Source organism: Podarcis liolepis (assembly GCF_965112155.1).
Source record: "Podarcis liolepis genome assembly, chromosome: 10".
Lineage (NCBI taxonomy): Eukaryota > Metazoa > Chordata > Lepidosauria > Squamata > Lacertidae > Podarcis > Podarcis liolepis.
In genome coordinates this window covers 73,370,428-73,396,706 of record NC_139562.1, presented here as the reverse complement: position 1 = coordinate 73,396,706, position 26,279 = coordinate 73,370,428, and the positions used below count along the sequence as shown (strand labels likewise).

Below are 26,279 nucleotides of genomic sequence, written 5' to 3'. Positions count from 1 at the left end.
CCTCCAAAGGAGGAGACTCCACCACACTCCTTGGCAGCAAATTCCACTGTCAAACAGCTCTTACTGTCAGGAAGTTCTTCCTAATGTTTAGGTGGAATCTTCTTTCTTGTAGTTTGCATCCATTGCTCCGTGTCCGCTTCTCTGGAGCAGCAGAAAACAACCTTTCTCCCTCCTCTATGTGACATCCTTTTATATATTTGAACATGGCTATCATATCACCCCTTAACCTCCTCTTCTCCAGGCTAAACATGCCCAGCTCCCTTAGCCGTTCCTCATAAGGCATCGTTTCCAGGCCTTTGACCATTTTGGTTGCCCTCCTCTGGACACGTTCCAGTTTGTCAGTGTCCTTCTTGATCTGTGGTGCCCAGAACTGGACACAGTACTCCAGGTGAGGTCTGACCAGAGCAGAATACAGTGGCACTATTACTTCCCTTGATCTAGATGCTATACTCCTATTGATGCAGCCCAGAATTGCATTGGCTTTTTAGCTGCCGCGTCACACTGTTGGCTCATGCCAAGTTTGTGGTCAACCAAGACTCCTAGATCCTTTTCACATGTACTGCTCTCAAGCCAGGTGTCACCCATCTTGTATTTGTGTCTCTCATTTTTTTTGCCCAAGTGCAATACTTTACATTTCTCCCTGTTAAAATTCATCTTGTTTGATTTTGCCCAGTTCTCTAATCTGTCAAGGTCGTTTTGAAGTGTGATCCTGTCCTCTGGGGTGTTAGCCACCCCTCCCAGTTTGGTGTCATCTGCAAATTTAGTATCGCTAAACTGCAAACACGATCCTTTGGGAGAGTGTAACTCAGTCTAGAGCAGACTGAACATCATGTCCTTGAGCAACTAAAGTAGTGATAGAACCTCATTTGTCAGGAGTTTGATTCAGTTTATTGGCCTGCATTCTGGAAAATGGTTCTGCACTTCCACTACCTCAACCCACAGAGGAGAGAAAAAATATATCAGAACTATAATGTGCATTAGCCACAGAGACTGGACCTGTGATGTTTGCCTGAAATTTAGATTCTTTGTGGTGATATTCTTTTTTTTTTTAAGCAATGCTCAGAGGTCGTATTTTAAAAAAACCACTTTTGGGTAATCCCATAAAATGCACTTGTTTAGGTAATATAGATAATTCCTGTGACATTAATTTGTGTCCGAGCATTGTTCACAATATGTTTAAAGTGCTTGCTGATAAGAAATAGCCTTCTGTAGGCAGGTAGACGTTGATATCATGGCCTCAGCAGCCTAAATCAAAATCACAACAGCTTGAGAAAGGATGTTTGGGTGAACTTAATTTGGTTTAAACATTATATATCACATTGATCCACTCTTTATCAGCTGTAAAGGGAGGACTGCATGTTTATTAATGGACTAGAAATTGCACCCCTCTAAGCAACCGGCCCTTCATTTATCCCTATTCCAAGAATAAGTCATGCATTACATCCAGATTTGTTGAGGAACAGAACAGTTATGCATCACAGATACAGAAGCAGCAAGGGCCATGGATTTGCCAGTAGTTTGAACCATTTGTGTGCCCTGCAGCATGAACAATGACTTCCTCTTGTACAACAGGTGAGGCCATCTACAAAATTTTCAGAATAAATCAAGGAAATGGAAAAAGTGGGGTGGAGACTTCTGCACCTTCCATCTTACCCCTAGAACCCCTTGTTCACCCCCACCTCCCAAAAGTCTGCACCTGGGGGGTGGCTGACCCTCCAGGACAACACAAGAGGGGGTATAGGAGAATGAATGGGAAAATGACAAAAAACATGGCTCCCCCTCCTTCTGTTTTTGGAACCCTCACTAGACTGAAGCCCCTTGCCATGAATGGAAGGGTTCCATTCTACTGAATCTAATGCTCTTTAGGAAAAAGCACACAGCAGGACAGCACTACAATGTTGAGGTGTAGTACTAGCATGAACTTTATTCTGTCATCTTTGGGGGTGGACAGACCCTTGTCCCCAAAAAGGCTTTCAAGAGATCTTCCCCCAGATGGATCAGAATTTACTTAAACAAAATCTACAGCCTCCAACAGGAGAGATAACGAGAGGCATCAAGCTTTAGATGATTTAGTTCATAATTTTTGGCCCTGACCTAAATACTATAATTTTGGAAAAGGGGTACTTGCAGTTATAAAAGAGATAACTACAGTGGTGCCCTGCAAGACGAATGCCTCGCAAGACGAAAAACTCGCTAGACGAAAGGGTTTTTTGTTTTTTGAGCTGCTTCGCAAGACGATTTTCCCTATGGGCTTGCTTCGCAAGACGGAAATGTCTTGCAAGTTTGTTTCCTTTTTCTTAACACCGATAATACAGTTGCGACTTGGCTTCGAGGAGCAACTCATAGAACGCGGTGTGGTAGCCTTTTTTGAGGTTTTTGAAGACTTTGGTGATTTTTGAAGCTTTTCCAAAACTTCTTTTGCAGCCATTTGGTAAGTAAAACTTTTAAAACTTTTTGGGGGGGTTTTGGATTTTGGGTTGGGGTGTTTGGAATTCAAGGACTTGATGTTGGGGAGGGGTTTGCAAGAAACTGGAAGCTTGTTTTTTTCTGCATTTTTATGATTTTCTGTGACCATTGGGCCACTCTGCTGTTTTTTAAAAAAAATTCTGGATTTGAATTTCTGTGTGGTGGGTGGCTGGGGGAACAGTTGAGGAGGGGGTTCTTCAGCAAGAAGCAAAGAGTGGAAGAAGAACCTTCTTCGAGTTGTCCCCCAGAGTCTTAGAAAATGTGCTGTACACTTTGATGATTTTTAAATGTTTTTCTGTCATGTTTAGAAACTTAATTTATTGTTCCTTCAATTTTTGAAATGCTCTTTACAGTATGTGTGACTTTAAAGAGCACTTAATAAACTCTTGTTTTACCAAATTTGGCTTTGTTTGGACTTTTTTTGACCATAGGAACACATTAATTGAATTTCAATGCAGTCCTATGGGATTTCGTGCTTCGCAAGACGAAAAATTCGCTAGACGAAAAAACTCGCGGAACGAATTAATTTCGTCTTGCGAGGCACCACTGTAGAACCAATATCCCTCCAACTCTTCTTGTGTACTTGAAAAAGATTGCTAATAAGAAAGATTTAGAACTGGAATTGACTACTCTTTAACTCAGAGCAGTAAGACAAATAGCTTTCCAATGGAAAACTTCAAAGTCTATTTCCCTTGAACTGGTATGAACATGTCTGGGTAGTAGTGTATTTAACTAAGCTTACGTATTATAAATGAAGGAAAGGAGAAGCACTAGAAATATTAATTGAAGCACGACATTTATTTATTAACTCTGAGAACACAAAAAACCCAAAGAAAGCATGCAATCTTATATATTATTTTCACACATAACTCCAAATGATAAGGGTGGTTTTCTTTTTCATTATTGTAATTACTTTCTAGTTTAGTCATTTGTCTTTCTTAATTTTCTATTTAAGCTGAATCTCTTTTTAGTTGATTTTTTAAAACGTGCCTGTCATATGGGTAACATTGCACTTTCCAAATGAGATTAAATCCACTGGTCATTTCTTTAAAAAGCTGATGAAGCTGACTGCAATAGGCTTTTGACAGTCTAATACACAGCTTTTAGTTAGAGCTTTGTATAGCTTAGGTAACAAATGTAGCCCCTATGCAGAACCTGTGTATCTCATTGGTGCATTCCATTGGTGCAGAAGCCTGGTTCAATATGCTGCTGGAGGCTGAGCCAAGCTCTGTTCAGAGGAGAACATGAGAGGAGACCACACAAAACAGCCGTCTGGCCATTGGGGGGGCCCTTTTCTACACTGCTCCCAACTCTGCCGCAGCCTTTCCAGATGGGGCAATTGGAAATGGAGAGCCCTTTCCTGATTAGTCAGAAGTCTACCAGCATATGTGAAGTTCCTATTTAGTTATTTTTGCCCCAAAGTATATTCCTTTAACTTACAAGGAACTGCATTTGCCATTTTGTTCATTTATTCACCCAGTTTGGAGAAAATAATGCTACGCTACTAAGAATACAGGATATGGCTTGAACATTCTGAATCACTGCATAAAGGCAGCTGTTTCAGTGCCTTGTTGAATCATACAGCTGTCTACCATTCAATACTGGATAAAGTCCATCATGAAGGGCATCAATTAAAATAGTTAAAACTGTTCTTGAACTTAAGAATATTGTTTACTCAGAACAGCAGGCGTGTCCAAGGAGGTGTGCCTAGAATTCTCAATTAAGCATCATTATCAAATATATATATACCTCAGAACTGTTTTACTTCATAGTAATTGAAAAATTACGTGCAAAATCAGTGCAAGAAAAATTCTGAACACATCCAACCAAAGGATCATGGTTTCTCCCAGTTAGAAAATGATATGCTGGGTTCATGAACTAAGCCTTGGCATCAAGATAACATTCTACAGACTTCTCCTCTCTCCTTTAACAAGACGACTTCGCACCATCCAAACATCCTAAAGATCAAAAAATGAAATAAAGTTATGGTGTGGGACAGGAAAAACCTTGTTTTGTGCACAAGATTATTCCTGTACACAGAAACAGCTGTATATGGAAGAAACCCCCCACTACACCCAGTAGTTCTGGTTCTGTACAAGGCTTTGCAAGATCTCAGTGAAAAGCAGCAGCAGCAGCAGCAGCAGCAGCAAACAGGCTGCCTGTGGCACGGCTGGAGCCTTCTGCTCTGCCCAAGCTGCTGATCCTCTGTTCAACAGGGGAAAAGAGAGCTTCAGCGAAGAGAGAACCAGAGCATTTTGGTTACATTGCAATTTCCTACTTTCTGTACCGTGGCTGAGATATGGTTTCAAAGAAGGTGAGCAATGCATGCTCAAAACTTAGAAGCCAAAGAGGCAGCTGAATAAAATTTTCCATATTGGGGGGTTGTGGTGATTTAATCCCCTACACGGCTTTCTTCAGTTCCTATGTAATTCCATGTACAACCAGTATTACAGGTTGATACGACTGCAGAAATTTCTATGCCAGCCATCAGTAAAAATATATTAGGGCAGTTGCAAAGAGAACTAGAGAGTAGCAATATTCATTACAGAATGCCATTTTAAAGCATGTTTTCCACCGTCCTGATTATGGATCCAGTAGGAACCTTCATGCAGAACGATAAACATCTATTCTTGGCACGGAGTTCAGCAGAAGTTATTGAGAGGAGGAACATCTTGCGCTCTAGCTACAGGCCTCTGTACTCATCCAATAATCTCTCTGAGCAAGGCAACACCTCAGTTCGCTGCCAGCAACACAAATCACACAGCATGCCGAGTGCTTGTCCCCCAATGGTGTGGTGTGGTAGTGAGAATTGCAATATGTTGACCTGCTCAACACCAAAGTACATGGCTGAGTAGGCTACCACCAATGGAATAATTATTCCCAATACCATTATGTCAGACGTATGACGTGAAAAGTTTTTGATGAAGGATGTTCACAAACAATACCTTCAGGGGAACAGGCGAGTCTATACCATACTTTGTTCTTGCAATTTCCACAACTTCTTTCTCAATGTTCTCTTGAATTGTACCTTTCACATCAATATAGTGGCAGTCAGAACTTGCGTAATGACAAGAAATTGCCTGTAAAAAGACCCACATTATTTACTTTTTTCTCTTTGTAAGCACTTCACTACTTTTTTATACCAGCTTTAAACTAAAAATATGTAGGTCTAAGTCACTCTCGAAAACAAATTAAACAGGAGGATTAAGAAACATCAAATGTTAATTAAGAAAATGGGGAAGCTTTGACTTGACTTTGCTTGAGCAGCATAATCCAGGTGTTCCAACACCTGCAACCTTAAATGGCATCTTACCTTACGAAACCCTTCAGTCCTGTTCATTCCAGAGCCATGGATTAGCAAGGGATGGAAGAACACTGTGTCTCCTTTCTCCATAGCAAGGTGAACCCTTGGAATAGTTTTATCATAATCACGCACTCCGTGGTACATCTTGTTTACACCACCCTAGAAGTTCAATGTATAAAATTAACTTATTTTTCCTAAAGAGCTTAATGTTTTCAATCATCCAAGCTTCAAAAACTTTTAGAACTTATTTTCATACAAAAGGTTTATATAGCTAGATGAGAGCAAGGCCTATGTAGCCCAGGATTCAATTTCCAACAAAGGACAGGGTGGTCCTTGAGAAATTCACAAGCTGAATGTGAAGCCGATGGCCCTCCTGCCTCTGTTCTCCCTTGCATCTTGGAGATGCATCCTGCAACCAAACATGGATGTTCTAGCTTCCTATCACAGCATTTGAGAAGCCTGTCTAATTCGTTTTGTCTAAGCCCTTTGAGCTCGTGGCCCTCTCCACACCTGGTGGGACATTCCAAACCTTGCTGGTTTTCCCAAACATGGAAGTTAATTTTTCTTGCCTTTGCTTTTCCTACTCCCGATGTCCAGAATGTAACTCAAATCCACTGGCTCCCCATTCATCTCAATTTAATGTCCTCTTTTTAATTATAGCCCGGGATGCGGGTGGCGCTGTGGGTAAAACCTCAGTGCCTAGGACTTGCCAATCGTATGGTCGGTGGTTCAAATCCCCGCGGTGGGGTGAGCTCCAGTCTTTCGGTCCCAGCTCCTGCCCACCTAGCAGTTCGAAAGCACCCTTAAGTGCAAGTAGATAAATGGGGACCGCTTTATAGCGGGAAGGTATACAGCGTTTCCGTGTGCTGCGCTGGTGCTGACTTGCCAGCTGCAGCTTTGTCACACTGGCCACATGACCCGGAAGTGTCTTCGGACGGCGCCAGCTCACGGCCTCTAGAGCGAGATGAGCATGCAACCCTAGAGTCGGACACGACTGGCCCGTACGGGCAGGGGTACCTTTACCTTTAAATTATAAGGATACTGAAAATACTACTCAATTAGCAAAACTGCTATTGGCTACCTCCAAATTTGCAGATACTTCCATCCTCCATCCCTCCCTGTGATGAAGTCATAAAGAAATTACCTCCCACTCAGGATAATCATGCTGTTTCAGAGACCCCTTATGACTTCCTGGTAAAACTACCAGGCATCCATTTCTGCGATCAATCTTCTCCATGGCAGTCCAGGCACAAACAATGCGATCTGCAGGCCGGAATGGGAAGTAGTGCAAATCTTGGTGCATTGGATGGCGAGAGGTCTTCTTTCCTGCAACAATTATTTGTCTTAGCTTTCATAGTACAGATGCAGAATTAGTTACCGTATTTTTCGCTCCATAGGACGCACTTCTTCCCTCTTAAAAACTAAGGGGGAAAGTCTATGCGTCCTATGGAGTGAATGCAGGGGGGAGGCAGGCAGGAAAAGCCCCCAACAGCCGCACAAAAGCTTCGCGCGGCTCTTGCGGGCTTTTTCCCCAGGAGGGAGAAGGGACCGCCACTCCCCGACCTGTTCTGGGGGCTGGGGTTGGGGGAGGCTTGGGCTTCCCCTGCCCCAGCCCCGCGGCTAAAAGGAGAAGCCTGAAGCTCCCGGAGCGCAGCGCAAACCTCCACTGCGCTCTGGGGGTTTCAGGCAGCTATCCGCAAGTCTTTGGAGAGCAGCGGGAGTTCTCTCTGCGCTCAGAAGGCTTGCGGATAGCCGCCTGAAGAGCGGAAGGAGTCGGTGTACACCGATCCCTCTTGCTCTCCAGGCTTCGCTTCACTGGAGAGGCGCTGCACAGTTTTCCCTCTCTGCGCAGCGCCCCTTCAGTGAAGTGGGAGGAGAAATGGAAGGGGCTCTGTTTCTCCTGCTGCTTCGCTGAAGGGGTGCTGAGCAGAGAGGGGGAGAATTTTTTCCCTGTTCTCCCCCTCCTATGGTCCTGTGAGTCCTATGTTCCAGTGTGTCCTATAGAGCAAAAAATATGGTAAGTAAATACAAGCACAATGAGAGAACAAGATGTCACAGTGTGGCCTTGCTGTGTGTGTTTTACCTGAGTCTGTAGCTGGGAGTTTACAGAACAAAAGTTAGCACCCAAAACAGGACTTGCTGCACTAACTTGTTTTTCTTTGTGTGCTATTTAAAAACAAAAAAACAAACATCTAGTCTACCTGCAAGTCAATGAAATGTGAAGTTGATGCTCGCAGCTGAGTTCTGGATTTTGCCTAGGATCAGACTGAAGTAGCCCTGCCTCTGGCCTTCAATATTAACAGTGGACTATGTGGCAGGACTGCTGTTAAACTACTCGCAGCACAGTCCTCATGTCTGCAATAGGGTTCTAACAGTGAACTACACTGCAGTGCAGCTGTGCGCAACTCTCTTCGCTTAATCCACAAAGTGGAGGAAAAAACAATGGATTAACGTGGCAGGATTGTTGCAAGATGCTCAACTGGCTACACCACAAAGGTGCTATAATGCATTATCCATCCAACCAGCAATATGGGAAAAGTGAACTACATCTGTTTGGGATTTACAATAGCACTGTTGTGTGTGGGCATGTTTTAAACCACACTCAATTAGACGATTGCTACATTTCGGCTTGTTTTTGTGGGCAGGTGTGGAATAAGCTACATTAAATGATTTACAAGATGTGACTAGAAAGTTTGGTGAATGGTCACAGAAATTGGACAGCGAGAAATATTCGAACATACAATCGGCATTGGAAGCCCACAAAATGGTCACAATTGTGTACGGAGATGAAGCTGTAACCCGAAAGACAGTGCATGAGTAGTTTAAGCCTTTCCGTGAAGGGCGGCAAACCATCAAAGATGACCCTTGGTTTAGCAGATGCGGGATCAGCGTGTGTCTGTCCGAATGATGGTGGAACGACTGCATATTTTGTGTGAAATCATTACTAAGGTTACTGAGTTGTCCCACCCTCCATATTCTCCCAGTCTGGCCCCACCAAATTTCTTTCTTTTTCCAAAACTGAAATCTGCACTGAAAGGGCACCGATTTTCCAACATTTCATACGTCCAAGCTGCTGTGACGAGGGAACTGAAAGCCGTACGAAAAGAGGACTTCTCCAGAAGTTTCCAACAGTTCTATGAACGTTGTCAATGGTGCATTGTATCAGAGGGGCCTACTTTGAAGGCCTGTAAGGTATGTATGTTCGAGTATTTCTTGCTGTCGGATTTCTGCGATCATTCACCAAACTTTCCGGTCACACCTTGTACTTTCTCCACAATGTCCATGGGTGGCTCTAACTTCCATCCCTCAGGACATTTAAAAATAGATTCTCAGTGTGATACAGAAGTGACCAATACAGAATGAGATTATCTGTATACCTGAGTCCAACTGTTCCGCTCCCACCTGGTTCTCATTTTTTCTCCCATTCGGGCAGCCAACATTCCTTGCCACTGAATTATTTTTTAGTTTTGCCCCCCTCATCCCACCTTCCACCAATTTCTTTTAAAGTCTCTGAAACCCTCTGTTCTCCAGAGTCTACCAGTATCTCTCATGCAGTTTCGGCTACACCTCCAGTGGCATTCAAAGACTCGAACCAGGACTGGTATTTCTGGATTTAAGCTGGCAATGGCTATACACGTCCATATATCGTAGTGATGGCATGGTAGGAGCTATGCATAGATTTCCTCATCCAGTTAATCTACCCCTCTTTCCCTGAGTCACCTTACTAGCATAAGTTGCCACTGCTTAGAGCTAAAACCCAGGAGCACATTTTCTGGGCGACTGGGACATCTGAAAGCCAAGAGGTTCCCTCCTGACAGCAGCCCTGAAAGTGACCCAGATGAGATTGCATCCAGGGGCTCCTTACCAACTTCTATGTCCTTTAATATTTTATTTATTTATTTATTTACAAATGTTTATATCCCACTTTTCACCAGGCCTCAAAGCAGCTCACAATGACAAAAATATACAACATATACATTTTCTCCTTCTGCAAGTAGATCCTCCTCCCAATAGTGTCCAACTTATTTTTGTTCTTTCCTTCAAAAGATCTACAGCCCATTTCAGTGGGGCTCTTCCTCCCCCCACAAACCCCTAATGTAGTGGCGCCTGCCCTGTGGAACACCCACCCACCAGATGTCAAAGAAATAAACAGCTATCTGACTTTTAGAAGACATCTGAAGGCAGCCCTGTATAGGGAAGCTTTTAATGTTTGATGAATTATTGTATTTTAATAATTTGCTGGGAGCCGCCCAGAGCGGCTGGGGAAACCCATCCAGATGGGCAGGGTATAAATAATACCCATGATGATGATGATGATGACGCACCCTCCTTGGCCCTCCATATCGCTAAATTTTGTGAACTAGTGTTTATTGCCTACAGAGTATGCTTCTGCATACACTTTGAGAAAACAAAGACACCAGAATCCTTGGCACTGAACTGAAATGGCTGACAAGTCCCTAAGGCACCAAAGGACTGCAAACCAATGACTTAGAGAAGGATATGCAACATGCCATTTAATGAAATCAAGCTATGGGGAGAGACATGGGGAAGAGGAAGATGGCAGTAAGAGAGAAAACCATGCCACTTCCACTTTTAGGTTTGTCCCTGCTCACAGATTATCTTGAGGCAACAAAGCCGTAAACAGGAAAAAAGGTCCCATTGTTTAGAGTGTATCAATACCAAACCTGATGTATATTAACCATGTTAGTGGTATATATTTTCATTTAGACTTGCATCACAGCAGCTAACTCACTAATGATACCTACAGGACCTTGCAGAAGAAAAAGAAAAAAGGACAAGTCTGCTAATATTTAAATACACGCTTGCATTCTTGAACAGAGTATTTTATTTCTCCTCTGTTCAATTATTTCTTACCAGAATCCGGAGGCTTATTTATCAACATGGTGTGCATAGCCATGATGTTTGGTCCTGTGAAGCATTCGACATATTTCAATATCTAAGGTGAAGAGAGATGCATATTTAAACATGCTAAAAATATATTACCCCTTATATTTCACGGGCAAGACTCAAGTGAATACGCATGATCGATACACCAGTGTTGAAGAAGCAAACAGTTTTATGCAAAATCGCTGCCCTGTGCAAAAACTGCCACCATCCAAGTTACTGACAGAATCCACCAGCAATGTCTCCCTATGCATATTCCATTGAAATGGACAGGAACTAAGCAATCATTATGAAAAAGTCACGGGCCTCTGGCATCACGTGTCATTTCATCCTCAGAGTCTCTTAACTTTTGATAGATGGTGCTATTCAATGCCATACTATGCTAGTAACCTAAATAACGAAGGTGTCTATTCAGTGCAGACTTTGCCTGTGGCTAAAGAGCTGGGCAGCGATTTTCTAGAGCAGCATAGGGCAACATCCTTAGATCAAGCTATGGAGACTGTATATAGAGATTACAAGTTTCTTCCAAATTAATATAATGTGAAGGACCACATATAAAAAAATGCAGATTATTTGTGGTCTTCAGGATATTCTTTTTTTAAAAAAATTAACCTGAGACAATGTGCAATATCTGAAGAGCTCTTCATGATGCTGGAAATCCTGTAGTTTTGAAACTGCTCTTTGATCTGGAATAAATTCAGACTTGGCAATTGACACATCTCTCATGACCACCAGTCCAGGGACGATCACTTCCTGTCTGCAGATCTTCATGAACTCATTTCTGAAGAGGGAATTTTAAAAATTTACTTTGGCAAAGTTTACTAGGCTATTTAACCATGTTATTGCCCTTGCTAAATGAACTGGATACTTCTATTGCGCAAAACAAGGCTGTTCAAAGCGTAGCCTGAGGGCCACAAGCAGTCCTTAAGGCTCTTTTGGGCAGCCCTTGGACTCAGGTAAGAGAGGCCTTGGGCTGTGGGAAGAAGGTGTAAGGGTTCAGACAGGGTCCTAAAGTCCTCCCACCTCATTCCCAAAGCCTAGTTAGCACATTCCCAGCTTTGGAAAAGCGGTGGGAAAGCTCTATACCTTGTGCCTCCTTCCTGAAGTCCAGCACCTAGCTTATCTGGGGTGTGTGAGTGTGTGTGAAATTTTGGGCTTGCTTCCCTGCCCCCCATGACAAAGCAGTGTGTGGGCAGAGGGTACTCTTGCAGCTGACTTGGTATGAAGTTGGGACACCTTGGTGCAAAATTATGGGTAAGAACTCGAAACTAGAGATCCACATAACTCATTCTCTGTGAGGCTTTGAGTGTATATTTATAAGCGAGAAGTGAATTATGCCTCGAATCAACTGGCTGGATGTTCTTGTAAATCCGGGGGAATTTTCATTTGGAGTGGGGCCCTTCCTGCGGCCTTCAGGTCTTGCTTGGGCACACCTCAAGAGCTCTTGGGCACACCTCAAGAGAGACCTCTGGACTGCAACCAGGGTGTTTTAAACCACGGGGGGTGGGGTCAAGTACCAGGGGGGGGGGTCGGGTCAAGACTGACCCAAGGGGGGTTGAAACAGGATCACTACCACCCTGCAAAGCTATGGAAAAAGAGATGAAGAAATGGGTCCTGAATGCATGTTTGGGTGAAAAGTGAGTTCTGGGTCGGAAAAGGTTGGAGATACTTGTTTTAGACAATCTCACTATATGTGATTAGGACACATGGCTACAGTTTACCTGAAATGTTCAACATCCTCATCCGAGACCAGATTTTTTATGACGAGATAGCCGTTCTCCTCATAGAAATCCCTTTGCTCTGGGCTTAGAACATTATTATCTAAGGTGTAACTGCGGAGATAGGAACACACACTGGATAAGTTCACAGGGCAAGGATGAAGTCTAGGAAATAAGGTCTCCCTGGGAACTCTTCTGCAGCCTCCAACACGCCCCGGGGTCTCCTGCAGCACAGAGGAGCTCTAGGGAAAACAGGCAAGTCCATGTGGGAGGGAGTCCCTGAGGTTCAAAATCTGCAGTACCATGAAGGTATTTATTTCCATGAAGTCAGCACAAAAGTTAGTTTGCTGCCTGCTTCTTGAGAATAGAGGCACAAAAGTTTCTACTAATCCACAAATACACAGATGCAACCATGCCCAGAAACAGCATGCCATTACAAACAAACAAACAATAAATAAAAATACATATTTACAAAATAATAAATGTATATATTTTTAAATTTTTGGATTAAGTTTCAGGTGTTGCAATTGCTAGCTGTAACCTGTCCCCCCCAGTAGGTAAGAAACAACCACATCAGCAAAATACGATTGTATTTCATGTTATATGCCGCTTTTGAGTGCTGCTGAGATAGAATTTGGCATATAAACAAAAAGGGGGTCTTTGCATGAAATAAACTATTTAGGTTGCAATCCAAATATACTTAGCATGGATTAAGAGATAATGAATGCAAAGGGACTTGCTACAAGACGGAACTGTGCTATTGGGTTATTTAGTTTATACTATGTGCCCTATCTTTACTTCACACAGAGATGCTGCAGGGAGCTATTGGGAGAGCAGGAGCTAAAGAACAAAAATGAGACAGCAAAATACTGGGGAACAGAGGGCAATGGTTGCTGCATCCTGCATCCCAACATTTGCTATTCTACTATTTCAGAACTGCAAAATCTGCAGGAATTCAGAGCAATGTGATGGTTAATCCACCCCAAATTATCAAAACTTCACCAAATTCAAGCTTGGAATTCTAGCTAATCCAAAAATAAACAGATGCAACCATGCCCATAAGCTTACTGCTTCAGAATAGCAAATTCCACAGGACTCAGGTGAGGCAGCAATGTGATGGTTAATCCACCCCAAATTATCAAAAGCTCATCAAATTCAAGCTTGGAATTCTAGCCAAAAAATAAATATAAGGTTTCCTTTCATTGCCATGATCACCACAACACATCTAATTTTTATACAGAAAAAGAAAAATTACCTACCGGTACTGAATTGGATATTTCACCGTAGTTACTTGGGCTGAAGTTGGAATTTGTGTCTTGAGCACAAGTTAAGGAATCTAAATACGGTTTTGAATATATATTATATCTTATGGGGTGAAATAAAAACTCAGAACTCATTTTGAATCATAGGAACTATTAACATGGAGGAGGAAATATAATGTACATTAGTTTTATTCTGATGTACACCACTAATCTCCCAAGTTTTCCTAATAATTTAAAGCCGCATGCAGCAGAACTGGAAGATAGCCATTCTACATTATAATTATTTATTTTAAGCTACAGTAAAAGAAGGTAGATTAAAAAAATAAATAAATAGTAAGACATGGGGATTTTCATGCAACCCAAAATCAAACACCTAAGCATTTATCTCCCCTCCTGACATAAAACAAAAACATTCCAAGTTAATCATAAGACAATTATGAAAACTGCCACTTTTTTCTTTTTGACAAAGTAATAATCATAAATAAAAAAGAATAAAAATATGCACCCATCACCGAGACCATTCCACTGTAACTATCCAACCTCCCAGAATTTCAGCACCTCTTGCGATGGTTTGACTCCTTTCCGTTTTAACAGTACAAATTCTACAAACACCATTCATATCTCCTCAAAATCATTTCTCCTGCATATTCTCTGTCTTACCTTAATGACACATTAATTTATCATTAATAGCTATATCCCACTTCTTCCATTTTATATTCTGCTTACCCCTTCCACTTCCTAGCTATAAAAACTTGTGCAGCTGTCAATAAATTTGTGAGCAAGTCTTTCCTAGCCTGCGAACCTTCCACCCCATCGTAAATTGATAATAAAGCCACCTCTGGACTTTTGGTCAGCTTTAATCCAGTGATTTCTGTTATCTCCTTAAACACCCTTTGCCAAAAAAATTGTACATATTTATACGTGAATATAATTCCCTGTTTCCTGGCACACTGCCATTCTCACAAGTTTCCCGGAAAGACTGCAATTTTGAAAATGAATATTTTATGAATATTCCCTCCCCCACCCAAAAAAATACACCAGTTCTCTTTTCTAAAGAAACCTGAGGAAAGGATTCTACAAACAACTTTAATTTGAAACAAGATGCATCTATTTAAAAGTTTATGATCTTTGTGTCTTCTCTCACAAATAGTTATGGATTATTATGCCCCTTCAATTAAACAGTGTATAGCCTGATTAAAACAGAAACGAAAAAACCCCGCTGGTTAAAAACAGAAAAGAAGATGAGCAATCCTATTGAAATACTTGCTATGATATTAAAAAGGAGGGGAGGGCAAGTAAGGAATATTTGGATTATATGACACATTCCAATGTTGCAGGGACACAACAGGAGCTCCCTGCACACCCTCAATCTACTGTGGAGGGTTCTCCAACCCTTTGGAGCAGATTCTGAGTGTTCATGGGGCACTGCCAGAAAGAGAGGAGAAGAGGGAAAGTTTACTTCCAGTAGAAATCTGCCGTGATAGCAGAATAATAGTAGCATTGGATATGGCTCCTTCTGCTGAAATAAGAATTACAGTTTGAATACATTTTGCAAATTATTAAGCCTGGGACACAGTATGGATATAGGAAGATACAACAGAACGCATGTATGGATCCACTCAGCAAATCGTAACAAAAGAAGTGATTCTCCTCACAGACACACTCCCCACTGTTTCCACTCTTTTTAAACTGAGTTATACAATCTATCATCTTGTGCAATGCACAGGATTGGAGCCAAAGGTTCCCTTCCCTGATGCAAGTTAACTGCCTAGGGAGGGGACATTTTAATGTAACCCATAGACAGCATAATGAATATTACAGTTCACAGAGTTTGGATAATAAACATTGATTGTTTTAAGTTTTTATTTGTCACCTTGGTGGCAACTTCTAATGACAAATGGAAAACTATTTGGGGAAAGCAATTTTTTTTACAATAGTGTTTTCTATATTTGTACTTTCTAAATATTAACAAAAACACCAGATGAAAAGCAATTCCCAAACACAAAGTGGTGTCTTCCAAGAAAATTAAGAAAAAATACCAGTGATATAACATTTTGTCAGAAAAATCTACAAAATAAAAAAAGGAAACTGCTGGAAACAACTGTAGGAATAACACTGTTCCAAAATGAAGGTTTGTTGGATGGAAATATAGAAATAAGAAATAATTCAATGAAGAAATAAGTTGAACTGGATATGCACTTCCACTAAATCATAGAGCAATTTTATTTGGAAACAGCAAAGAACAGCAGGAAGTATTCCCTTAACAGCAAGATTCCAATGGTTTCCAAATGGATATCAGGCTTCTTCCATACTCAAGTAGTACAATTAGTTTCATTGAAGGCCATATCTTAAGTTACAGCTTTGGTACGGGCAAATAAAAGTAAATAAGTCTTTCATGGCAACTGGAGATATATTTTAGAATGAAAATGCAATTTATGTAATTCCGAAAATAAATTTGTTGCAAATGCCGTAATAGCAGGAGAACAACACTGGGGTTTCCCCCTCCCCCTTTTTCTTTAAACTTTGTTAAATTATTAATCAATTCCAAGACTATGATGCTCATGAATGTAATATTGTAAATATGCCTTTTGACTTTGACATTCTTTTTTTATTCTTTTTTTTTGAAAAAAATGAATACAGTGGTACCTCAGGTTAAGTACTTAATTCATTCCGGAGGTCCGTACTTAACCTGAAACTGTTCTTAACCTGAAGCACCACTTTAGCTAATGGGGCCACCGTGCCGCTGGAGCACGATTTCTGTTCTCATCCTGAAGCAAAGTTCTTAACCTGAAGCACTATTTCTGGGTTAGCGGAGTCTGTAACCTGAAGTGTATGTAACCTGAAGCGTATGTAACCTGAGGTACCACTGTAAAGTGTTTTAGATTAATACAAGTACGCTCATTTATCCAATAGGGCATTTCACACATTACGCACAGGCAGTTTTGCTAGTATGTATATTTTGGTAACTGTGGACAACCATAGCTTACTGATAAACCCATTTGTGATATTAACTCTATTCAGTTTTTAAAAGTATTTTTGCAACAACATTAAAAGCTTTGTGCCACACATTCCAATCCACAAAAATTACAAAAATACGAGTCAAAAGACCAAGGCATACATGCTACTCTTTCAATCTATTTTTTTCCATAATTGGTGCCCAGTATGAAAAGACAAAGGAACGCGGGTGGCGCTGTGGGTTAAACCACAGAGCCTAGGACTTGCCGATCAGAAGGTTGGCGGTTCAAATCCCCGCGACGGGGTGAGCTCCCATTGCTCAGTCCCTGCTCCTGCCCACCTAGCACTTCGAAAGCACATCAAAGTGTAAGTACCTTCCAGCAGGAAGGTAAACAGCGTTTCCGTGTGCTGCTCTGGTTCGCCATGCTGGCCACATGACCCGGAAGCTCTACACCGGCTCCCTCGGCCAATAAAGCGAGATGAGCACTGCAACCGCAGTGTCAGTCACAATTGGACCTAACGGTCAGGGGTCCCTTTACCTTTACCTTATGAAAAGACAATCATGGTTCATTTCTTTCACAGAAAATTCAGTCTGGAATTATCATCAATAGAAACTTCTAACAGGGAAACATCCATTGTTGTTGCTATCAATATTCTGATAATTTTTAGTATTTTTTCCAAAGTAGAAGAAAAGGGCCAGGACAGGTGCTGATGCAACTGTCCCTGGTTTGTATATATCATGAAGTCATAACACAGTGCATAAACATTGAGCAGAAAAACATACTAAGGGTATGCCTGAGATACCTTATTTGTGAAGATAATTCAGTAGACATTAGTTTCAGTGAAACTGCATCCAAGGTCTTTTATCATAGAATCATATATCGTTGGTGTATGTATCCTTTCTCTTTGAATAAAATTACAAAACGACTACGCACTACAAACCGCTGGAAATATGGTAGCAGCTTTGGCTCATTTTTTCACCTCTGGTTGTAGTGCCCTAGTCAAACAAGTTTGGTTACAGGTCTTTCGCAAAATTGAGTGAATAACCAAATAGGTCATCCAAAAATTATCTCCCTCTCTCTTTTTGATTTGGGTCACCACATAATTAAATATTGCAAAAAAGCTCACAGCAGCTAGATTCTGGAGAACTTGTGACACCGACCTTATGGAAGTCTGGTATCAGAAACTTTGGGACTTGGCAGTCATGGACAAATAAAGCTGTCAACCTTTGACTGTGTAGAAAAATTCAAGAGGCAGAAAAATCTTTACGCTATTTAGACAAGTTTTATTTCTTATGCAGTAACTAAAAAACATGGGTTCTCTCTCACTGGAAGCTTTAACATGACACTTTTCAAAGATAGAAATGACTGACGTAATTGTTTCATTAGAACAGACCAAAGCTCCTCTCCTCCTTTTTCCTTTGTATTGGGCTGCACTGTATTGACTGATATTTGATATATAGAAAAATAGAAAACAGAGAGATAGATGATAGATATACAGATATTCATACAGTCACAGTGGCGTTCTGATGACCTGAAGGGGCAAAGAAACTTTCCAGTAAATGCAACTTTGAGAGGTGGATACCTGGTACTTGCAAGATGGAGTTGAGGTAAGACGCGCCTGTTAGAGCTCCTCAATTAGATGTTGGGGGCTTCTACTCCTTTTAACTTTTTCAACATTTTAACTTTTTAATCTTTTAACCCTCTTCTTATCAAAAGTTTGGCAACCTGGGGTTTTATTTCAGAGAACTTGTGAAATTGGCGCTGTAAATTAGATCTAACGAAGTCAAACAGCTTAACAGCCGCCGCCCAGCTTATTTCAAGGACTCGTAACTCTAAACAATTTAATTAATCTCCTGAACTTTTTCCAAACTGACTCTGACTCAGGCTTTGACTCGGCGTTTTAAATGAACTAAGGGAGGTGAAGCTGTGTTGCAGGAGTGCTCCGTTTGTGCTTGCCTCTGCCCTCCTGGCTTGTGGGTCCAACTCTGCTGTGTGCCTGCTCTGTCTTCCCAGTTGTGGGTCCGGCTGCCCTGCATGCCAGCGGTGCTCCTGGACGGAGACAGACTGGTCGAGTACTTGGCAAGGAGCCTGGGTCAAGATAGACTCAATTGAAAGGCACCCAGGGAGCCGGGGGGGGGGGCTCCACCCTCAAGACGCCAGAGACTCTTAAGCCACAGGGCTGGCAGCTGGTTGTAGCAGAGGAGAGGTATGATTCTGTGGCCCTGAGAACACCAGCAGTGGGGGAAACCAGCGGACTTCTGATGCCAATAGGAACACCTTCTCTGCCACTACAAGTGCTAGCGCAACAGCAAGAGGAGGGCCCCCTGAGACCATCGGGGATGGCATTGGCATCGAACAGGGCATTTACTGAGCCTGCCTCGCCTTCCTCTGCCCACCCCCCGATGTCGCCTGGTGGTTCAGGTTGGCAGATTCAGAGATCATTCAGAGATCATTCGAGTAGACTCGAGCTGGCGCGTGATGCTACAAGAACTTCGTCTGCTACAATAACTTTTTTCATTCCTTTCCCCCCTCCCTTTGCCATTTGTTTTAGTTTTTTATAGTTCATTGTTTCATGATAATATTTAAATTTTGCTTGCTGTTAGGTGTTTGCTTGCTTACTGTTAGGTGTTTGATGCTATTTAGGTGTCGTCCCCCCCTTAATGTATGTTATGTGGTAGTTTTGTTTAGCTATGGAATGTTTTGGGGTTTATTTTTCAATTTCTTAATTTAATTAATTGGTTTGCCTAATATTATAATAGTAGGCTGACAAAGAATATAATAGTTTCATATAATCAGAGAGGTAGCTGATGTTTAGCTGGTTTGTTCTACTCGACTAATTAGAGTTATCGAGTTGCTGATACTATAAGCAGAATAACTAGGCTGGGAAAGAATAACATCAATTGCCATCAATGGAGGCTACTATGAGGCCTGGGATTGCTACCGTGGAGGGGCGAGGGAGGTATGGTGGTGGGGGCAGATGTCATAGGCGAAGGGGATCGAGATACGGATATGCTTGTACCCCTCCCAATCTGCACCCCATTCCAAGGGACGAGGGTAGGGTGAGCAAGGATTACTCACCTCCGTCACTGGTGCTGTGCAATGCCAGGTCTATAGGCAACAAAACCGCCACCCTGCGAGATTTCTTTACCTTGCAGGGGGTCGACCTGGCTTGTGTGACGTAGACCTGGGTGCGCGAAGGGGAAACAGTTACCTTACGAGAGATGGCACCCCCGGGCTTCTCTGTCCTCCACCAGTCGCGGACTGTGGGCCGGGGGGGGGGGGGAGGGGTGGCATGATTAATCCGGGAAGATTGTTCTTTCAGGGCGCTACCATCGCCATCGATCCCCGGCATTGAATGTGTTGGCCTAGTGTGGGGCTCTGAGGTGAGCTTGGCTGTCTGGCTGGTGTACCGGCCACCTAGCGCACCAGCAGCCACCCTGTCAGGCCTACTGGAGGCGGTGGACGGCTGGGCCTTGGAGTTCCCTAACCTATTGGTATTGGGGGACTTTAACATCCATGCTGATGCCACTCCCTCCTCACAGGCTCTGGACCTGGTGTCTTCCATGGTGACACTAGGGCTCTCCCAGTTTGTTTCGGGCCCCACACATCAAGCAGGCCACACGCTGGATTTGATCTTTGGCGTAGGTATAGATGTGATCATGTCTCCTTTGATGAAGGTGCCATGGTCTGATCACTATGCTCTGAAAGCCAGGATTGACTTTACACCCCCACCTTGCTTAGGTGGTGAGCCGATTTGGGCTTGCCCACAGAGGCTGATGGACCCTGATAGATTCCGCCAAGGCTTGTGGGACCTTGCTTCCCCTGGCGACTCATTGACTGAGCTTGTTGAGGGCTGGAATACCCAGCTCCTGGCAGCCATCGATGAGATCGCACCTAAGCCCCCTCTGCGACCTTGCAGAAGCCGGGCTCCCTGGTTTACTGAAAATGAAGCGGGACCTCAGACGGCTAGAGCGAGTATGGCAGTATGGAGCCTCAAGAACATCTTATAGGGTTTTTATGAAAATCTACAAGATGACAGTGAAGGCCGTTAAGAAGTCTTACTTCTCTGCCTCCACTGCATCCGCTAGCTCTCGCCCGACGCAATTATTTAGTATAATTAGGTCTTTAACGTCCCTCGAGGAACAGCCAAATTTAAATAACAATTTGACACACAGATGTGAGGCATTTGCGAGCTTTTTTGCGGAGAAGGCCTTGTTACTCCACCATGACCTCCCTGCCAATTTGGATACAATAAACGAACTGGAGGCCCCTCGACTGTCCTCGGGTCCAGTATTGGACCACTTTGACCGGATATCCCCAGCCGATGTGGACAGACTCCTCCAAGTTGGAAAGCCCACCACCTGTCCTCTTGACACGTGCCCGTCTTGGCTGATTAGAGCGTGTCCAGACGAGGTGCGGGCCCCCCTGGGGGATATCATCAATTTGTCCCTTGGCACCGGGACATTCCCAGGGGAACTGAAGGAGGCAGTGGTGCGCCCGCTCTTAAAGAAAACATCATTAGATCCCTTAGATCTATCCAATTACCTCCCAGTTTCGAATCTTCCATTCCTGGGCAAGGTGATTGAGAGAGCAGTTGCTGAACAGCTTGGTGGGGTTCTGGATAAAACATCGGCTCTGGATCCATTCCAGTCCGGCTTTTGCGCTGGTCATGGGACAGAGACGGCTCTGGTTGCCCTAACAGATGATCTTCGTAGACAGCTGGATTGAGGCGGGTCGGGGCTGCTGATTCTTCTAGATCTGTCAGCAGCTTTTGACATGGTCAACGAACTCCTGGACCACCGCCTTGCCGACGTGGGGATCCAGGGCACAGTCCTTCAATGGCTGCGCTCATTTCTCTCTGGTCGGGGACAGAAGGTAGCGCTTGGGGGGGAATTGTCATTGCGCCACTCCTTGGTGTGTGGAGTACCTCAGGGTGCGATACTCTCCCCAATGCTTTTCAACATCTTTATGCGCCCCCTCGCCCAGCTTGTTCGGAGTTTTGGGTTGGGCTGCCATCAGTATGCTGATGACACCCAACTCTATCTGTTGATGGATGGCCATCCTGACTCGGCCCCAGACACACTGATCAGATATTTGGAAGCTGTGGCTGGATGGTTATGTGGGAGCCGGTTGAAGTTAAATCCTTCGAAGACAGAGGTCCTTTGGCTGGGTCGGGACGATATGGGATTGGGGGGGCAACTCCCATCTCTTGTGGGGGTACAATTAGTACCAGCACCGTCCGTTAAGAGTTTGGGTGTAATCTTTGACACCTCCCTTTCCATGGAGGCGCAGATTGCAGCTATAACAAAGGCGGCATTTTTTCATCTCTGCCAAGCTAAGCAGTTGGCTCCTTACCTCTGTCGCCCTGACCTAGCCACTGTGATCCATGCGACGGTCACCTCCAGACTGGATTATTGTAACTCGCTCTACGTGGGGCTGCCCTTGAGACTGACCCAGAAACTCCAGCGGGTGCAGAATGCCGCTGCGAGACTCCTTATGGGGTCCTTGCTGCAAGATCACATTCACCCGGTGCTATACCAGCTGCACTGGCTCCCGGTGGAGTACAGGATCAGGTTTAAGGTGCTGGTTTTAACCTTTAAAGCCCTATATGGCCTAGGACCCTCATACCTAGGGGACCGCCTCTCCTGGTATGTCCCACAGAGGAACTTATGGTCTTCAAACAAAAACATCTTGAAGGTCCCAGGCCACAGGGAGGTTAGGCTGGCCTCAACCAGAGCCAGGGCTTTTTCGGCTGTGGCTCCAATCTGGTGGAACGCTCTGTCACAAGAGACTAGGGCCCTGCGGGACTTGACATCTTTCCGCAGGGCCTGCAAGACAGAGCTGTTTCACCAGGCCTTTGGTCAGGGCACAGCCTGACTCCCTCCTTTGGCAATTCCCACAGAACTCTAGCCCAATGGTTGCCATTAATCTGATTTGAATTGATTTTATAATGAAATTATTTTAGAATGTTGTATTATTTTATTGTTGTTAGCCGCCCTGAGCCCAGCTTCGGCTGGGGAGGGCGGGATATAAATAAAATTTATTATTATTATTATTATTATTATTATTATTATTATTATTATATGCTGAGCTGGCAGTAGGAGGGAGAGAAGAGAAGCAGGAGGAGAGATAACTACAACCTGCACTCCCCCACTGCCTATCTTGCTTGCAAACCCACCTCCAACTTATCTCCCCAATGCATAAAATATCTAGGATGGCATTTTGCATGTCCAACCACTGGCTGCATAATACTATACACATAACTAGTGACAGACCTAAAGGGAGTTGCTAAATCTGTATTCAACAGAGAGGAAATTTCAGGAAACCTTGGAAATGCTCAGACTTCTCTATTGTTCCTCATCTTGAAACACATTAGTAATAAATAGTGGGGGAGAGGGGAAGAGAATCAAGGAAAAAGTATTAGAAAAAGTATTAGATAATCACATATACCTTATGTAACAGTACCAAGTACAAAGGTCAAAAGCAAGATTGCTAGTTCAACAATAATAATAATAAATAAAAAGGTTAGCAGCAATCAGAGCTGTAGATCTGCTATGCAATATAAAGAAATGTTTCTTCCATCAAAATATATCCCTACAAAGCTGTGAATAACAATGGAGAGACAACAGAAATAGGATTGATACATGTCCAAATCATCAGGATATTGGGGGGGAAGGGCGCAAAGGCCACTGCAGGTATTTTCCTATCCCTGCAGAATTCTTTGTGCTGTACATAATTTTGCTTAAACACACTTGCAGTTATTTGCCACCCACTGACAGAATTATATAAACACAGAATTGTACAGTTGGAAGGAACCCTGAGGGTCATCTAGTCCAACCCCCTGCAATGCTTCAAACGTTTAGTTTCAGCTTCACTGGGGCCAAAGTCTGTACAACCCTTGCTCAGACATATGCAACCTCGACTAGATACAAGATAATTTGATTTATAATTAAAAGGGCTGCTTTGCATTTCAACTAAAGAGGCCAGCATAATAGACACACAGCCATTCAAGTGGCCCATCAAGCTATATAAGAATTACATAGCTCTCTAGTCAGTATACAAACCAAACCCAAAAAGTGGTGAAGCCTGAGAAGGGACCTGGTCTGGGAATTAGAATGAGGTCCCATGTCTGGCAGAGGCAGTTACCAAGGTCCTCTCTGCCCTCTCCCCACAGAAGGGTTATGCACTTCTTCTAACAAGCCTCAGAGAAGCAGCAATTCGACAGGTGAAGCTTTTTCCCATTACCAATTTGCTATGCAGGTCCAACATGCTCAAGACCTCTTCCAGAGACTGTGTCCAGCCCGAGTTTCAAAGGCTCTGTTTCTCTGCAGACTTTCTTACAAGTCTGCTCCAACTTAATGATGCAGAAGGAAGATGCAGGTGAAGCTGCCTGGAAGGGACTGAGCCCAGAAAGGCGAAGGCGAGATGGACAGGTGCCTGGGCCTGGAGGCGGCCTTGCAGGGCTGGACTAGATGCCTCTCGGGCCCCTTCCAACTCCCTCGACCGTAGGAGGGTCCGAGGGAGTTGGAGAGCTTGTCCGAGAAAGAGGAGGGCGAGGACGAGTCTCTGGCTCCGAGGGTGGCGGCTTCCCGCCCTGCCTCGATGGCCCTCGGGGGCCCCTTCCGACGCCACCATTGAATCCCACGGCTCCCGGACCAGGCCGGGCCTCCCCTCCTCGCCCTCCCTCGCCCCCCGCCCGGCCGCGGCTCCTTCCCGGCTGCCCGCTCGGCCCAAAGGATACGGGGCGCCCGGCCCCCGGCCCCCGGGCGGGCAGGACGTGGCGCAGCAGGGCGCGCAGCCGGAGCGAGGCGGCGCTGTCGGCGTGGCTGGGTCCCTCGGCCATGGCGCCCCCGGTGCGGACTCCTCCTCGGCCTCGGAGCCTCTGAGGCAGCGGCGCCGAGGGCCGGAAAGAGGCCGGGCTCCTCCTGCCGGGGCCGCACCCCTCCGCCCTCCTCTCCGCGGGAAGGAGCCGGCCAGCCAGCGGGCAGAGGAAGCAGGCCGCGGAGCCTCGAGGGCGTCACATGTGAAGAAAAGCTCGCTCCGTCCCAGACTCGGGGCGGCCTGCCAGCAGCACCCAAGCGGCCTCTCTGGGGCGCAGGGCCCGGGCTGGCCAGGCGGCAAGACGGCTGGAACCGGCTTGGCCACCAAGAGATCTCGCAGGGTAGCCGCCCTACCACAGACACGTGCAAAAGGCCGTAGATTGCTTCCTCAGCCATTAATTTCATTATCTGGATTATTAATCTCATGTGACAACAAATCTGCTTTCAAACCTGCTCGCAGTAGTACTGATGGCTGGTCCTGAAACACAGACATGCACCTCAACATTCTGGAATAAGGAGCAGGCTGTATTCAAGGCCAGTGGACAAAATGACATTGCTCAGAGGTTCCTGGCAGATTCTGCTTGCGGGTTAAGAGGGATGGGGAGCCGGGGACCCTTCAGATGTTGGTGAGCTGCAGCGCCCATCATCCCAGGCCACCGGCTATGCCAGAGCCCAGCCAATTTTGGGAGAGCCACAGGCTCCCCGGCATTAGAACATTTCTAGCCTAAGGTTACCAGATTTTTTTCAATGAATCCAGGGACTTTTCAACTTCAGTTGAAGGGGATGGATTTTGTCGGGACTGATTTGTAAATCTGGGGACTGTCCCCGGGAAATGGGGACGTCTGGTAACCTTTTGGTAGCCTTCCTCTTAGCCAAAAACACAGATTTGGGACCAACTCGCCTTGAACTCAGTGGGATTTCCCTTTTCCGTAACCAGAAAATGAGCAGTGGTAGAGCACATGCCATTCCTTCCTATGGGGGAAAGTAAACCAACACACTTAGGCAGCATTTCTCAAAAGAGTGGCCCCCTCAAGACTACAGCTTGCCCAGTGGCCTCCTCACTTGCCTGCCCTGCCCCTTAGCCAGCCATAGCACAGATAGACCAATGCCAGCACCAGTAACCAGTCTTGCAGGAGACAGAGGGGTTGGTAAACAAAAATTAGAAAGTGAAAGGTTAGTGTCATTATTAATAAACAAATGAAAACTGGGAATTGGAAGGAGTAAGAGTGGAAAGCTGCTAGAGGAGGAAGTGAGCTTAAAGGAACCCAAGGGGCAAGAAACTGTCAGTTGGGGAGGATAAGCTACAGGTTGGGCATTGAGGAAGCTACAGGAGATGGGTAAACATACTTTTGAGGGGCACAAAGGAGTGGGAACTAGAAAATTAGAGCAGGCATGTCCAAAGCTCAAGAACTTCAATCGTAAGAAAAGGTCAACAACTCTGGTCAGCCCTCATGCATGTTCACTTCATCAAATCTGGCCCTCTTTGAACAATGTTTGGGCACCCGACTTAGAGCCTCTGCCACAGGGCAGGCAGTCACAATACCTCCAGGGCAAATGACTGCACTTGTCTTGAAAAAAGCTAGGTAACAGAACGCTTTACCACACTGTAGCAAATCACTGAACCATTTCCAGAATTGGGATTAGATACAAGTAGAAAATAATGTCAGTATTTGCCAGCTCCCTGCCACTATCTGCTGCCATTTTGTGACTGGTGGGCCTCAGTGAGTTTTGGCCATTCCCAGTGGGCCCTGGGGGTAGAAAGGTTAAGAACCTCCAGACTTTGAGACAAATATCTGATACGGGTGGGCCCAAACTTCAGTGACAGGGATCCTGAAAAGGGTGCACTC

General features: G+C 44.4%; 1 protein-coding gene across 1 annotated transcript; it reads right to left on the bottom strand.

Moving 5' to 3' along the window:
* Positions 1-3,245: 3,245 nt before the first annotated feature.
* LOC310688086 (phytanoyl-CoA dioxygenase, peroxisomal-like) lies at positions 3,246-24,663 on the bottom strand. The gene is made up of 9 exons (XM_083464215.1): positions 24,354-24,663; positions 13,653-13,708; positions 12,397-12,507; positions 11,288-11,456; positions 10,646-10,727; positions 6,915-7,096; positions 5,780-5,929; positions 5,412-5,546; positions 3,246-4,424 (listed from the first exon to the last, which is right to left on the bottom strand). Exons 1-9 carry the CDS (start codon positions 24,453-24,455, stop codon positions 4,371-4,373), a joined length of 1,041 nt encoding a protein of 346 aa, XP_083320341.1. The 5' UTR covers positions 24,456-24,663; the 3' UTR covers positions 3,246-4,370.
* Between the last annotated feature and the right edge of the window lie 1,616 nt (positions 24,664-26,279).